The 16,177-nt window shown below is 32.6% G+C and overlaps 1 protein-coding gene and 1 long non-coding RNA gene across 2 annotated transcripts; both read right to left on the reverse strand.

Annotated features, from left to right (window-relative positions):
• Positions 1–2,788: 2,788 nt before the first annotated feature.
• LOC111706561 (uncharacterized) lies at positions 2,789–4,045 on the reverse strand. The gene is made up of 3 exons (XR_002766258.1): positions 3,976–4,045; positions 3,401–3,472; positions 2,789–2,897 (listed from the first exon to the last, which is right to left on the reverse strand). It is a non-coding gene; the product is annotated as an uncharacterized LOC111706561 (long non-coding RNA).
• Positions 4,043–16,150, reverse strand: LOC111706549 (calcium-binding protein LPS1-alpha-like). The gene is made up of 15 exons (XM_023479443.1): positions 16,058–16,150; positions 15,111–15,197; positions 14,374–14,486; positions 13,094–13,208; positions 12,564–12,681; positions 10,883–10,932; positions 10,069–10,140; positions 9,353–9,487; positions 8,971–9,054; positions 8,376–8,480; positions 7,891–7,990; positions 6,663–6,748; positions 5,005–5,063; positions 4,553–4,606; positions 4,043–4,127 (listed from the first exon to the last, which is right to left on the reverse strand). Exons 1-15 carry the CDS (start codon positions 16,145–16,147, stop codon positions 4,043–4,045), a joined length of 1,353 nt encoding a protein of 450 aa, XP_023335211.1. The 5' UTR covers positions 16,148–16,150.
• Positions 16,151–16,177: the final 27 nt, after the last annotated feature.

The raw sequence follows: 16,177 nt of genomic DNA on the forward strand, positions 1-16,177 counted from the left end.
GATTTTAAAAAAAAATTCGCGGATTTTCAAAAATTTAAATTTTTTTACAAAATTAAAAACCTCTAAAACACAAATTTTTAAAATTTCAATCATTCATAAACCTTCCCTGGAGTCCCTAGATGTCCCACACAAAATTTGGGCCCGTCGGTTCAGCCGTTTTGACGTTTATTGGATACAAACAGACAGACAGACAGACAGACAAACAGACAGACAAGCCAAATTTATATATAGATATATAATATATATATCTGATAATGTACCTTTGTAATAAATACAGGAATCCCCATATTTGTTAACCTGAAGATACTATAGATATATTACGTTGTACGTTGTCTGTAAATCCAAATGTGCTTATCATTAACTACGCAAAACTTGTAATGCAATTAGCCTAGCCTATAGTAACGTCTGTAAATATGTCAAAACATGTATTGTGATAACATATAACTTATACGTCAGTAACTGGCTTAACTACGCTTATATATATCTGCTCAATTCCTGTAAATACATATGTTAGAGTTAATCTGTAACATAGATATCTAAATACACATTAGTGTAGGTTCTGTGATCAATAATTATTATTAATGATGACAGAATCAAACGGGGATGTAACCAGTGTGAGCTCAATAGCTCGGAATAGGGATATGGAAACATTAGCTGGAAAATACTCTGCTTTGATTACAATGAGAGATTAATTCGTTCCTCGTCTTAACGAACGAGATAGGAGATCGTGCCCATTGGTTTGACATTGATATTGGTGCAGAGGCGCCTTCCCCTTAGCACCTGAGAGGGGGGGGGCGCCCCCCTGCAGAATGAAAAGAAAGAAAGAATGGGGAAAATCAGTATCACAGGAATAAGAAAACCAATAGAGTTATTGTAGAAATTTTATTATACTATAGTTAGTTTTAAAAAACCCCCCCTAGCAAAAGTCCTAGTTGCACTTCTATATTGGTGTGCTTATGTCTAGGTGACATTGAAGCCTATGCGATCGTGACCATTGGTTTGGCATTGATAGTTGTGTGCGTATGTCAGATTGACATTGAAGCCTATGAGATCGTGCCCATTGGTTTGGCATTGATAGTTGTGTGCTTATGTCAGATTGACATTGAAGCCTATGAGATCGTGCCCATTGGTTTGGCATTGATAGTTAGTGTGCTTATGTCTGGTTGACATTGAAGCTTTTCCGATCGCGCCCATTGGTTTGGCATTGATAGTTGTATGCGTATGTCAGATTGACATTGAAGACTATAAAGATCGTACCCATTGGTTTGGCATTGAGTGTACAGAGTAACAGAGTGTATACAGAATTCCAGAATGTATAGAGTACCAGAATGAACTAGGTGCAAGAGTATTACAGTGGACCAGTTTTAGATTGTATACCCTAAAGTACCTAGTGAGGAATCGGATACCAGAGTATACAGATTACAGAATGAACAGAATACCAAATATGGAGAATATGAAGCTGCAGGGGAAATATTTATAAAGGAGATGCAAACAGTGAAAAAACGGAACCGTAAAAATCACAAACACAGAGTGTCAAATCATAATACAGAAGATAGAGCAATGAAAGCTAAAGATACAAACAGTGGTAAAAATTGAAAGAGTGAAAACAATGTCGGAGCAGTAGAAGAAGATGCAGGATGAGGCACAAAAATATCTTAAGGATGTAGTTGAAACTGGGAGAGCAACCCTTCGAGTAGTGAGTATATACGCTGAGATGTGTGGAATTAGCGTGATTTTTAAAGAGAAACCCTGAGAAAGTGTTTAATTGGTGCAAGAATTTGGAAACCATGCTAATTAACTATAAATGGAAAACAGTCCTGCATCACGGATCAGCTAGAAAAGAGATAGTGCTGTTTCGTTCTACAGGGTTAGCATTTAAGAAACAGGAGTTTTTTCGCGGAGCTGCTGAAGAAAATATCACAAGAGAAAAGCGAGAAAGAACGGAAACAGCAATATTTGGACAGGAAACAGGGAAGAGATGAAGAACCCAGGAAATATTATACTGACAAGATGAAGTTATGGGAACAAGCAACCGCACCAGACAAGAGGAACCTGGTAGGATTCAAAAATGAAATGCTGAGGTGTATGGATAGTGTAGAGCTGAAGGCTAAATGCCTATTTTTTATGCCTGAGAAGCTGCAGCATGAAAATGAGATTAAGGCAGTACTGGAACGCCAGCTATCCCATGATATGGATGGGTTAAAGGTTACATATACAGATAGTTTTGAGACAGTAGAAAACAGAAAGAGAGCTGATGAGATGTGGGAAACAGGAAAAATACCAATGGAGTAAATAGAATAACAAGAATAATTATGTACGAGCCTAGAAATGAAAGAGGAGAGATGTCTGGTGATGTCAAATCAAAAGACACAATCTCGTATCTCGTTCGTTTAGACGGGGAACTAATTACTCTCTCATTGTAATCAAGGAGTAGGACATTTACTTCACCTATAGTGACCATTTAAAAATATAAAAAAGGCAAAAAAAATTACAAATTACAAAATCATTAAATCACATGTTTATCTTAAACTTTTAACAAAGACGACTTTCATTACATTCTTTACTAGTTATATATATATATATATATACTATCTTGGAAACCTAGCTATGCCTGGAAACAAAACTTTTTCTGAAATATTCAACCTACTCAATTTAGACATTTTAAACCAAGCTAAGAACATTCCCTGCATGGGAGTTCTTCAGTAAAATTTTAGGCAGGGATTCCTGAGTTATGATCGGACAAACAGGCAAACAGAGATTACTACTTTATATATACAGATTACAGATGCATAGTATACTTACTGGAAAACCCTGTATGCAAGTCCATTTAGCTTCTCATTGGGACAATCATTTCTAGCAGTTATCACAAGCTGGGGACAGGATACCTCCTCATATATCTACAACAAGAAAATTATAATTACAGAAGTGAGAACCTCTAACTCAACGGATTAAGTTGAACTTGTACTTTCCTGGATAAAAACATTTCTAATTCGGATTGATTTAAGTAATTTTTTTCCTTTTCTCCCTAAAATTACTTTTTCTGGTAATCTAATACTCTCAAAGTTCAAAATGTCTAAGCTGTTTTTTTTGTGTAAGAACTGTTTTAAAATCTAAAAAATATTTTAAATCTTTCGAACTTTATTTGAAATTTAATTTTGAAACTTTAAACTAAAATATCAAAACTTTTGTAAGCCTCACACGATAATTTGGTCAATATGATAACGTTAAAAAAAGAACAGATATACAACTACAAAAATGAACTAAGTCAAGAATGCTATACTAGCTTATTAGTATAGTACAAAAACATTCTTCAATTAATTGAATAAAGTTGTTGCTTGTAACATATACATTGGTATACTTGTAAAATGTACCAGGTACAATTTCTTGTACAACACTTTACCTCGTAAAGATCCTCAGCAAGAGCCTCAACAACATGGCTGATAGAAGGTTCCAGAAGAACTCCAGCATTAACCTGGATAAACATGAACAGAATAAAACTTTAATAACCACCTGAAAACATAAGATTCTGTTGTGTAAAAAATAAGAGAGAAAGACAAAATTTACTTATTTAGACCACCCGAGGCCGAATTTAAAGAATCTGAGACACGGCTTAAATTTAAAACGAGGCTATTGATCGTATTTAAATTTTCAAGATTTAAGCCGGCGCTCAATTAAAACCGGTTTTTTGGCGGATTAAAGACGCGGCTCAAATTCATTAAATTCGGCCTTAGGTTTATTAGACACTAGAAAATAGAGACAAACTTTATAAATTTTGTTTTACTCCAAATTCTTTCTACATTGTTTGCTGTTTAGACTAGTAAAAAAATTAAATCAATGAAAATAGCTGCAAAATGTCGTATTTGAAGATAAACTAATTCCTGAGATTTTTGTTGAAAATTTATTCAAATTATTAACAATAAAATGACAAATTTAGTTTTCTAAAAGATTTAGAAGTGAAAATTATTGAAGTTTAACCTCTCCATATGATGCTAGTCTGCAGGCTGCATATGCTCCCCAACCAGTACCAACCACACCAACACATCTATATATATATACAAATATAAATATATGATGCTAGTCTGCAGGCTGCATATGCTCCCCAACCAGTACCAACCACACCAACACATCTATATATACACAAATATAAATATATGATGCTAGTCTGCAGGCTGCATATGCTCCCCAACCAGTACCAACCACACCAACACATCTATATATATATACAAATATAAATATATGATGCTAGTCTGCAGGCTGTATATGCACCCCAACCAGTACCAACCACACTAACACATCTATATAAATGTATATATACAAATATAAATATATAAATAGCAAACAAAAATTTTAAGGAATTGAGTGTTTGCCTCAAACTCTGATTTTTGCATTGTCGTAGACTTTGTAAATTTTAAGCTCATGAATTCTGTTAGATTACATTATCTAAGTTTGAAATATCAAAGGTTTACACCATCAGGTTTCAAAGATATAGAATTAGAAAATTTGAGGCTTAATTTGAGACTCAATTCATTGATAAAATTTGTTGTACATTTACCTTACTCCGAGATGATCCCTAAGCCAAGGATATATCCTCTCAACCCATGTATCCCTAGTTTAAAAGATAATCTTAACTTTTTTGTTTTGTAGTTTTCATATAAAAAACATACAGGGTTACCAAAAACAATTTAAATGTGCTAATCTAATTGAACCAGGGACCTGCCGTGCCTAATAAATATCATCTAAAAGTATACTAAAATATTTAGCAAAGAAAGAGACAAAAGAATTGAGTCTTTGGCACAATATCAAATTTTCTAAATCATATTTTGAAATAATAAACGTCATTGGGTTGCAAAGATGAAGCATAAAAGAATCAAAGTTTGTATCAAAGACTCAATTCCTTAACAGATGCAGTGACCTGTTAAGATAAGAATAAATTATGTATAAGTCGTCTCTGAAGTATTATTCTTTTTGAGTAACTCTTTACTTTAAGTATATAATTAAAAATACCTAATTGTGCTCCAGTCAGATACAGATTTCACCCACTGTGTGTCAGCTAGAGATCCACACTGTAAATGTGTATTCATGGTTTGGTAGTTTTCGATTTTTTTAATTCTCTGCACGGTTTCATTACAGCTCATTGTTGTAAAAATTTACATCTATATATATTATGTATATATCTATTCTATTAGTACTAAGGTCCCCTGAAGCTATATAATGCCCTGTAATTGCCGAATTTTTACTATAAAAATATATTGACTTTTCTCTATGTTTCTCTGTTTGTTTGTTTGTTTGTTTGTGTGTATCCAATAAACGTCAAAAAGGGGTCAATATATTTGTCTTGGAAATCACAACTTCACAAGGAATACTAATGGAAGGCAATGTTAAAAAAATTTTGCCAGGAAAAAAATGTCGACATTCATTATTTTTAGAGTACACCAATTAAAACAGAAAAATCTGGAAACTATTTTGTTAGTTTTAAATTTCTATGACAAATGTCTAAATGAAGAGGAAAAGTTAAAAGCAAAAATTGTATAAAAAGATATTTGCGCCTAGTACAGGTTGTCAGTTTAATTAACTCATTTGAAATATGATTTTCAAAAATTAAACCCTTTTCAAAATTCAAAATTCAAAATACAGTTTCTGATTCCTTGATTTATCAAGTTTAAATGACGAACACAAACATAAGTTACTGTTATAATTAATAATTTTAAGCGTCCAAAAACATATAAATGCTTCTATATATTTACTTTGTTTGTCTGTTAGTATCCAATAAACGTCAAAAACGGCTGAACCGATCCGGCCCAATTTTTTTGTGAGACCTCGCATGACCCCAGGGAAGGTTTATGGATGATCAAAATTTCAAAAATTAGCCTCCAACAAAATTCGAATTTCATTAAATTTTGCAAAACCCACCAAATGTTTTTACAAAATCCGCGAACTTTTTTATTTTTTTCAATGTATACAAAGAAAAATGTTTACAATTGAAATAGAAGATAGGCGCGAAGCGCTCTCTGAAACAGGGGCGTACGAGGGCTTTTGTTTAGGGGGGGGCACAATTTGCGCCCCCACAATTTACTAATAAACGAAATTTCTTCTGAAATTTTTAGATAGAATTTACACAATCTTCATATTCACCATTTCTTTTAAGCTACAATTTTCTGGGATTTGCTTGCACAAACATTTCAATGATTTTTTCACTAGAGAGCTCAGACAGCCTTTTAGGGTGTAAAGCTTTAAGTGCAAGATCGTTAAGTCTGCTCTCCGTCATAGTACATGAAGTATGTGTAATGAAGTATTCTCTTTAGAAGGCTAAAACTTTTCTCTCCTTGTGTTAACAATGAATTCAGACAAATCCTTAGTCTTTGTCATTGTCAGGTGTTACTTTTTAAACGTAGTTTCCTTTTAATTTTGTATTTTCCAGGGGGGGCAACAGGACTACTGGAACTCCCAGGGGGGGCAACATGACTACTGCCCCCTAGGTACGCCACTGTGCCTGGCCTGAGGAAGGGAAATGCAAGCAGATGTAATATTAAAAGAGCCTCCCTCATGGGTGCCCCCTCTCAGTCTCTCAGGGGGGGCACGCGTAGAGGGGGGCGGGGGGGCCCGGCCCCCCCCTCGTACGCCCCTGCTCTGAAAGCCTAGTTTTCAATAAAATCTAAACTTACATCTTTATCCCCGAAGAAGTTTGGTATAAGGATGAGATATCCCAAGGCAGCCAGTTTATCCACCAGCTGACGAGTCCGATCCGCCCCTAGTAAAAGAGATACAAATTATTGATAGAACAACATTTTCATTTAATCTTTGCTAAGAAACTGTTGAAACGAAAAGTTATTAAGGTTTTTAAAATTCCACAAAGCCAATCTTATTTCGACCACACGACGATATTTGATTCAACATTTACTTACGACACCTGCATAACATTTGATTTATTTACACTAGAGGCTATCGTTCTGAATTAATGCTTTATTATCCAGTAAGTGATCTGAGCTGAAAACTTTAGAATGGTGGATATTGATATGATTGCTTGATCTCCTCTTTTTATTAATCTCCAGATTAAATATAGCTTGTACTCCTCTTGTTAATAATCTCTAGATTAAATAAAAAATCGGGATTAAGGATATCCCATTCTAAAGTTTTCAGCTCTGATGAGTCATTTAATTCAAAATTTAATGTCTCACTTGATTCAGGATTAAAAGATATCAAACTGGATAATGTTTTAACTGAATTATCCAATAGACAGAAATTCTAGACGTATAGGGCGCAATAAAATCATACTAGCTCATGATCATGATATTACCTAAGAACAATGCTAGATCATGATCATGATATTACCTGAGAACCCTGCTAGATCATGACCATGATATAACCTGAGAACCCTCCTAAATCATGATCATGATATTACCTGAGAACCCTGCTAGATCATGATCATTATATTACCTGTGAACCCCGGCTAAATCATAATCATGATATTACCAGAGAACCCTGCTAGATCATGATCATGATATTACCTGAGAACCCTGCTAAATCATGATCATTATATTACCTGAGAACCCTGCTAAATCATGATCAATATATTACCTGAGAACCCTGCTAGATCATGATCATTATATTACCTGAGAACCCTGCTAGATCATGATCATTATATAACCTGAGAATCCTCCTAAATCATGATAATGATATTACCTGAGAACCCTGCTAAATCATGATCATGATATTACCTGAGAACCCTGCTAGATCATGATCATTATATAACCTGAGAATCCTCCTAAATCATGATAATGATATTACCTGAGAAACCTGCTAGATCATGATCAATATATTACCTGAGAACCCTGCAAGATCATGATCATTATATTACCTGAGAACCCTGCTAGATCATGATCAATATATTACCTGAGAACCCTGCAAGATCATGGCACCAGATTATGCATTTTACTCCCTCTCCAACCTTGTAGATTTCCATGTCTCCAACAGTAACTACTTCTCCAGCTTCCTAGACATTCATTAGTTTACTATATGATGAATATATAAGTCACATTACAGTTTTTTAAAGCCTGGATTCTATTTTCAATGTCCCGGAAACTTGCAATATGTCAGGGTTAACATTCTTTGAAATAAATAAGGACTGCTTTCCTCTTTAGGTGATAAATATATTTTTTTTGAGCTAATGACCAGAGTAAAATTCTGCGACTCCAGTTCCTCATACTTTGCAATCTGCTTCAAAACATCATGATCAGGTTGTAAAGAGAATGGGTTAAAAAATTTAAACTTGGTCCTTTCCTGGTAAAATTAAAGTTGGAGGAAACTAAAAATTGAATGATTACAAAATCATTAATTAGATAAGTTTTTTATCATGTGGTTTTTAATATTCCCAGTACCTTGTATGCTACAGGACTAGAGGTTGTCATAACTCCAATAAATTCTTGAAGATCAATTTCTCCATCCCTATCCGCATCCCCCAGTTCAAACACAGCATTTACCTCCTAAAAATTAAAAAATTCTTCAATAAATATCTTTATTTATCTATATATATTATATATATCTATCCGCATCTCTCAGTTCAAATACAACATTTACCTCCTAAAAATTAAAAAATTCTTCAATAAATATCTTTATTTATCTATATATATAATATATATCTATCCACATCTCTCAGTTCAAATACAGCATTTACTTTAAAAAAAAATTAAAATCTCTTTAATAAACATCTTTTTATCTATATATATTATATAAATCTATCTGCATCTCTCAGTTCAATCAAAGATTTTTTTCTGTTTATTTATTTGTCTATTATTGTCCTATATAGACAATTTGTTAGAGAATTTTTTAGGTCAGAATTTTAAAAAATTGACTCAAAATATTTTTTATTGAGTCTATCCTTGAAAAGAGAAAAAATTTAAAAGCTTCAATCTAAAAAATATTGGAGCGTGAAACAATTTAAATCTAGTTTTTATACATTTATAAATTAGAAACCTGTTCATTGAGGTGACTGTACTGTGCCATCTCACATCTACTAATCTTCCCGTCACAGTTTGTGTCCATTTCTTCAAAACATTTCTAGAAAGAAAAAAAATGCTAGAGATAATAAAAAATGCTTAAGAAACTGCTGAATAGTACGTCTTGGAAATATCATAAGCCTGCTCAGTACAGTACAGTACAGTACAGTACAGTACAGTACAGTACAGTACAGTACAGTACAGTACAGTACAGTACACAGTACAGTACAGTACAGTACAGTACAGTACAGTACAGCACAGTACAGTACAGAACAGTACAGTACAGTACAGTACAGTACAGTACAGTACAGTATAGTACAGTACAGTATAGTACAGTACAGTTCAGTACAGTTAAGTACCTTAATATCTTGAACTCCGTTGAATCCTGCGCTGATTCTACTGATCACTGTTGTTGCTCCAGGACACATCACGTTGATAAACTCATTTAGATCAATCTCTCCATCACTATTGATATCTCCAACAGCAAACAGAGCCTAGATTATTGGATCAAATATCGTCATTTATAATGATATTATATAATGTCGAATTATGTGGTACATTTTTATTTCTTTTTAATTTTAATTAAAAATATAAAATATAGTTCTGAAAACATTTCACTCCTGCTTTCATAGTGTTTTAACCATTTTAATACAATTTTAGATATCAAATGCAATGTTATGACACTTGCGGATTTTTATTAATGTATTTTTATTGAAAAACACATAAAAACAACTTCTATAGACTCCTCCATGAAATGCAAAACCAGAAAACAGTGAAACAATTTGTAAAATGATAAATCTCTGAAAATATTCTAGTATGCTGATCCAATCAGGGTTTAGCCATGTGTTTGGTGTCTATTCTGAACCAATAGAAATTGCATGGCGGTAACATCTATCTTTCTATCTAACTCATTATCCAATAAGAGTTATGAATCCTTATATCGCGGCTATAATAGTAAATGGAAATATTTACTTCTACTGAAACTCTAGTGGTTCAGCACACAATTTATAAATAAATTGGATTATAAAATATACGAATATCATTATCATTTCATTTCATTCTTTTAAATTTTAACCTCAATCTCTTTTGAACTGAAAGTGGTTCCACATTTTCTCAATTCCTCTTGGCTCAACAGTCCATCGGAGTCCTAGGCACAGTAATCTAAGGTTTATTTAGTTTTAGTTTTCAGTTCATCGGAGTCCTAGGCACAGTAATCTATGGTATATTTAGTTTTAGTTTGCAGTCCATCGGAGTCCTAGGCACAGTAATCTAAGGCTTAATTAGTTTTAGTTTGCAGTCCATCGGGGTCCTAGGCACAGTAATCTAAGGTTTATTTAGTTTGCAGTCCATCGGAGTCATAGGCACAGTAATCTAAAGGTTATTTAGTTTTAATTCGATATTTTGCAGGTTTTTGAACATATCTTTCTGGGCTTATTAGAACTATTAATATGAAATATACAGTTTTAATGTTCTGATATACATAGATAGACAAACAAACTTTTTTGTCGCTCTTTGCGTAAAAAGATAGCTGGAGGAGTTACAAGGTAGCAAAGTTAAAAGGCCGATAAAATGTCACCAAATAAACATATGCTTCAGTTAGAGGGTTTTCGTTAATGAATGAATTAATTAATTACAAGCTCGGGAACCCAGCTTTGCCCGGAGATTTAAACAATTTTTAAAATAATTAACACTTTTTTGATGAAAAAGAGACAACACTATTTAGAATTCTTAATTATCTTTTATCAACTTAATTATTGTTTTTTCTCGTTAAAACAATGGGAATTTTTTATATTGTTTACTACACTATTTTGATTTAATAGTTTTTTTTTTTAATTATATGCGACTTTTTCCGATCTAAGTAAATATGTAAATTGTATATGATTTGTTACCTTATCTAATTGTTTGAATAGAAATCTAGCATCCTCAACATTGTGAATATCTAAATACATTAATATTATTGTTATTATTATTATTATTTTCATTATCCTTATTATGATTATTACTATTACTATTTTTTTTTATTTTTTTATTATAAATATTATTATTATTATTATTATTATTATTATTATTATCTATCTTCTATATAATAAAACAAGAGACACTATAGTATATATATGTTTCCTTTAGCCGGCCAATTGGTTGGACCGAATGGGGTGACATTTTTTGAGGGAACCCAGGGGTATCCGGCGGGTAACATTATTATCATTTCTATAAAAGTTTTATTGGAGAAAATACCAGGGTATTTTGAGTATTATGCGCGTATTTTGGCGTTATAGCTTGAAGATAATCTGATATGATATGAGACGCTCTGTAGCTGAGTAAAGCAAAATGTTAATACCACATTAATTTACAGTTTAAAAAGGATATTTAAATTTTCATATTTAATTTTTTATAATATTTTGTATTTTGGAGAATTTTTATCCCTTTTCAAGATAGCATTTTCCAGATTTAATACAGTGAAGACGACATATTTTGTAAAGAATAATTTCCATAAAAAATATTGATTAAAAATACTCAATATTTAAATTAATAATCTTCAAAAATAAATGACTTAATATTGACATGCAGGAAATTAAAAGATATTCCTTTAAAGTTGAATAAATGCCCGTGTGAGTGTAAAACTTCAAATAAAAAACTGTAAAACATTCCTAACTGACCATATGTTACTAACTAGAGAGAGAGAAAGCAAGTTTAATCTTAAACACATAGTTATCCTTCCTCTCCATTCTTTGACATAAAACTCTTAATATAAAGTTTTAAATGTAGAGTTGTTTATAATTTGAAAATGTTTGATTTTGTGGTTTAGAAAGTACAAAATGATTTCGAAATTGCGAATATTTTGTGAGAATAATAGCATTTTTTTAGGAATCTATAACAAAATAATAAAACAACTTTTTTTTACACTAAGTTTGTCCAGCTGAAACTTTTAAAATATCCTTAATATCTGTTAGATAAAATATTCCAAATGAATAAAACATCGCTAAAAGTTATATATTCATGGTTTAAACATTGTATGTATTACTATTACTATTCCAAAAAAAGAAAAATTCAAATTCCATCGGTACTCTATTTATTCAGTTACTATTTTTTCGTGATTCGTTAGATTTGAATTTCCAAATTTCGTATTTTGAAATCAGCAGATTTGAGGACTGCTTCTTCAGAATTATTTTCAGATCTGACCTTTAGTGAACTTGAGAAGTGCTTGTGCGACTACGGGATACAGAACTGACCTTTAGTGAACTTGAGAAGTGCTTGTGCGACTACAGGATACAGGACTGACCTTTAGTGAACTTGAGAAGTGCTTGTACGACTACGGGATACAGAACTGACCTTTAGTGAAATTGAGAAGTGCTTGTGCGACTACGGGATACAGAACTGACCTTTAGTGAAATTGAGAAGTGCACGGGATACAGAACTGACCTTTAGTGAAATTGAGAAGTGCTTGTGGGACTACGGGATACAGAACTGACCTTTAGTGAAATTGAGAAGTGCTTGTGCGACTACGGGATACAGAACTGACCTTTAGTGAAATTGAGAAGTGCTTGTGGGACTACGGGATACAGAACTGACCTTTAGTGAATTTGAGAAGTGCTTGTGCGACTACAGGATACAGAACTCCAATAAATTCTTCCAGATCAATCTCACCGTCATTATTAGAGTCACCCAGGGTAAACAAAGCTTCAATCTCCTGGACACAAATAAGGTCAATAGCGGAAAACCATGTATTTTGACATAATCTCGAGAAATCAAACAATTTTTAGATTATTCAAAAACAAACTAATGGGCTGTATTCAGCTTTTGATTTGATTTTGATTTTTTAAATTTACTTCTTTTGTGAATGTTGCTTTTCATAACATAATATTTTTGCGAGATTTTCTTAATGGATATATTTCGATCAAAAATAAAAATAAACATCTTGATTGCTCATAATAGTAGAATTCATAGTTTGAAATAATCACAAAGGTCTTTAAGTCAAATTGCAAGTTCAAAACTTAAAATAAGAATATGAGAATTGAATTATTAGTTCCTTTTAAATGATTAAGCCGAAATGAACCAGGAAGATAATGTTGTCCCTAGGGATAAAAATTTAAAATTCCCACCTGTGAGTTAAAAGTGTCGCATTGATACATTTCCTCCTTGCTGATCAATCCGTCACCATTCTTATCAATTCCAGCAAAAGCTCGCTTCACCTCGTTCATATTGTGATATTTCGCCCTAATTCAAATATTTCAATTTAGGTTTTTTGGTACATTTACGAGAATTCGTATCTTACAAAAAGTCATGATACATTTAAACTACCGTAATTGTAAAATTGATAATTTCAAATAATTGTCTCTTCATTATCGCAGAGATTTAAAAGTTTATTTTGAATTCTTCCCTAAACTTGATTAGAATTTTGGTAAAACTTTTATTGATAATAAAAAATTCTCTGACAGGCTATAATAAAGGTATATCTGCTTTTAATGAAGATTATAAAACTTTGGAGTGGGTGGGAGATATGGGGTTATGAGTCAAACAGTGTCATAGTAGGGGAGCTAGTTTTATCATAAAAAAATGGTAAACAATGGTTTGAATTCGGTATAACCACAATTGGTGAAAACTATTAACTATCTGTTGTTTGTTTATAAAATAAACTAGCTCTACGAATATGGACCATACTAGTACTTGTACTGGCCACTACATGTACTCTAATTCGAAATAAAAAAATCTTAATTGGATGCAAAAGTTGGATTAATGTAAAAAAGCGACAAAAAAATCAGTTGTATCTGACAAAAATACATTCATCCAACTTTTGCTTAAAAAAAACCATTTTTCGTTGTATAAAGACGATTTTTCGTCCCTTATATTGGTGCCACAAAGTGTTTTTGACCGTTTTATTGCTGCTGAGCCGGCGATTTAAAAACTTCGGTTCAGGTAGTAATTCCTTAAACCTGACTTTTAGACCCAATCTTAGATCCAACTCTGACGACAGCTTGTACCACGTAATTGCCAGCTGCAAGATCTTCGGCTCGACTTAAGGAGTTAGGCCAAATGAAAATAAGACCGACCTTGGTTGGTTTTAGTGGAGAATAAGGCTCAATGTGGAGTCTTGTTCTCTTCAATACACGGAATGCGCCAATTCATACCTTAAAAATCCGCCAAATACAATATCAAATCGGTTTTATGAACTCAAGTCTTTGGAAAATTAGATGCAACTAAAATCCGAAAGCTCAAGTCGTAAAAAAGACCCAACGACAGCTTAGACCTGAGTCGTATTATCTTGAATTTTTCAAATCGCCGGCTCTGATCGGTCATGTACTCCAGTTGTACAAAATATCGCATATCTTAGCCTTAGATCTTATATCATCCTTATATTGCTCCTAGCCCTGAATATCCTTACCTGAGTCTATTAACAACAGTGCTAGCTGAAGGATACATTACACCAATAAATTCTTCAAGATCTATAGCACCATCATCATTTATATCTCCCAGTGCAAAAATAGAATCAATTTCCTGAAACACAGACACAGAAAGTTAGTCATCAAATTTTTACACAGCCTGGAGTCTGGACTCCCGGGACTTTAGTTTTACCTTACCAGAGCTGTGAACTTTTGAATGGTGGATATTAGGATTATTGCTTGATCCACTCTTTTTCTTAATCTTGAGATTAAATGATGCTTGTTCTCCTCTTGTTATTAATCTCCAGATTAATTAACCAATCGGGATTAAGGATATCCCATTCTTAAGTTTTCAGCTCAACTCACTTATATTTTTCATTCATATATTATACAGTTAAACAATTCAACTCCCTTGTTTCTAACGTAAGCTTTAAAGAAGAAATTTGCAAAATATTGCTCGATAGTTGTAATTTTAGACTAACATTATACAAATTTTAAACTTAGAGTATACATAATACAGGCAGACCAATAACACTGTGTAATAGGAAGACGACTGTTTAACTAAAATTATGATTTTAATTAATCCACTGAACTGACCTGTGAACCAGACCCATTTCACTTAACAAGGTTAACTTCAAGCTACTGATAATACAAACAACATCAAATACAAATAAGATTGCTTAAATATCGTCTTCCTTTTCTCAGTTTTATGGGAACCATTTTATACAGATCCTGTTACCTGGGGAGAAAATCTATGGGAACTTTCTCCCATTTCAGCCTTTGTGATGAACCCGTCATTATCAAAATCAAGCTGCTTGAACAAATTCTAGAAATATTGATATAAAAATCAAGCTGCTTGATCAAATTTTAGAAATATTATTCTCAAACTCAAGCTGCCTGAACAAATTTTAGAAATATTCAAATAAAAATCAAGCTGCTTGAACAAATTTTAGAAATATTGATATAAAAGTCAAGCGGCTAGAACAAATTCTAGAAATATTCAAATTAAAATCAAGCTGCTTGAACAAATTCTAGAAATATTTAAATCAAAATCAATCAGCTTAAACAAATTCTAGAAATATCATTAGCAAAATCAAGCTGCTTGAACAAATTCTAGAAATATCATTAATCAAGCTGCTTGAGCAATTTCTAGAAAAATCATTATCAAAATCAAGCTGATATCTATGGGAACACCATTAAGAAAATCATAAATTCTAGTAGCATAATTGTTAAAATAAAGATGCTTAAACAAGTTAAAAAAAATCCTTTTCAAAATCAATTGCTGCTTTAAAAAATTTAAAAATATCATCAGGAAAATTAGATTGCAGAAAACATCTGTTTTAAGACAAGTCAGAGTTTTCAGTTGACAACAGTTTGCAGTTGAGGAATGTTCCTAAATCTACAAATGACCTATTTTCAATCTAAAGTAAGACATTTCAAGCTAAATTTATCTCAGACATTTATCCAGAGTTCAAAACTTTTGTGCGATATATTCGGTGTGATAATTTTTGAATTTGAGAGATCAGTGCTTAATCACTCAATTCATAGTTATCCCTGCTAGGTTCCAACCTCAGGATATCAAAGAAGGATTAATTTAATCCTTCGGATGACCAAAGTTGAGGATAACCGCTTAATCCAGGGACTGAAAACTCAAAAGTTTTGATCTCTGTTGAGAGTAATTCTTACCTTGACTTGATCAATGTTTGGGAATGATTTACTGAGTTTAGAGATTGCTTCCCCTGCAGATGGGAACATTATAGCAATAAATTCTCCCATATCTAAACAAATAATGGGAACATAATAGCA

The sequence above is a fragment of the Eurytemora carolleeae genome, unplaced genomic scaffold, assembly GCF_000591075.1.
Source record: "Eurytemora carolleeae unplaced genomic scaffold, Eaff_2.0 scaffold702, whole genome shotgun sequence".
NCBI classification, from domain to species: Eukaryota; Metazoa; Arthropoda; class Copepoda; order Calanoida; family Temoridae; genus Eurytemora; species Eurytemora carolleeae.

What these genes read in the sequence shown, in the direction of transcription:
- LOC111706549 (XM_023479443.1), bottom strand. Translation starts at nt 16,147, where the DNA reads ATGGGAGAATTTATTGCTATAATGTTCCCATCTGCAGGGGAAGCAATC. An exon ending in ACTGTTGTTAATAGACTCAG is followed by an intron (nt 13,209 to 14,373) that starts GTAAGGATATTC and finishes TATTTGAATTAG; the next exon opens with GGCGAAATATCACAATATGA. An exon ending in CTAGTCCTGTAGCATACAAG is followed by an intron (nt 7,991 to 8,375) that starts GTACTGGGAATA and finishes ATGAATGTCTAG; the next exon opens with GAAGCTGGAGAAGTAGTTAC.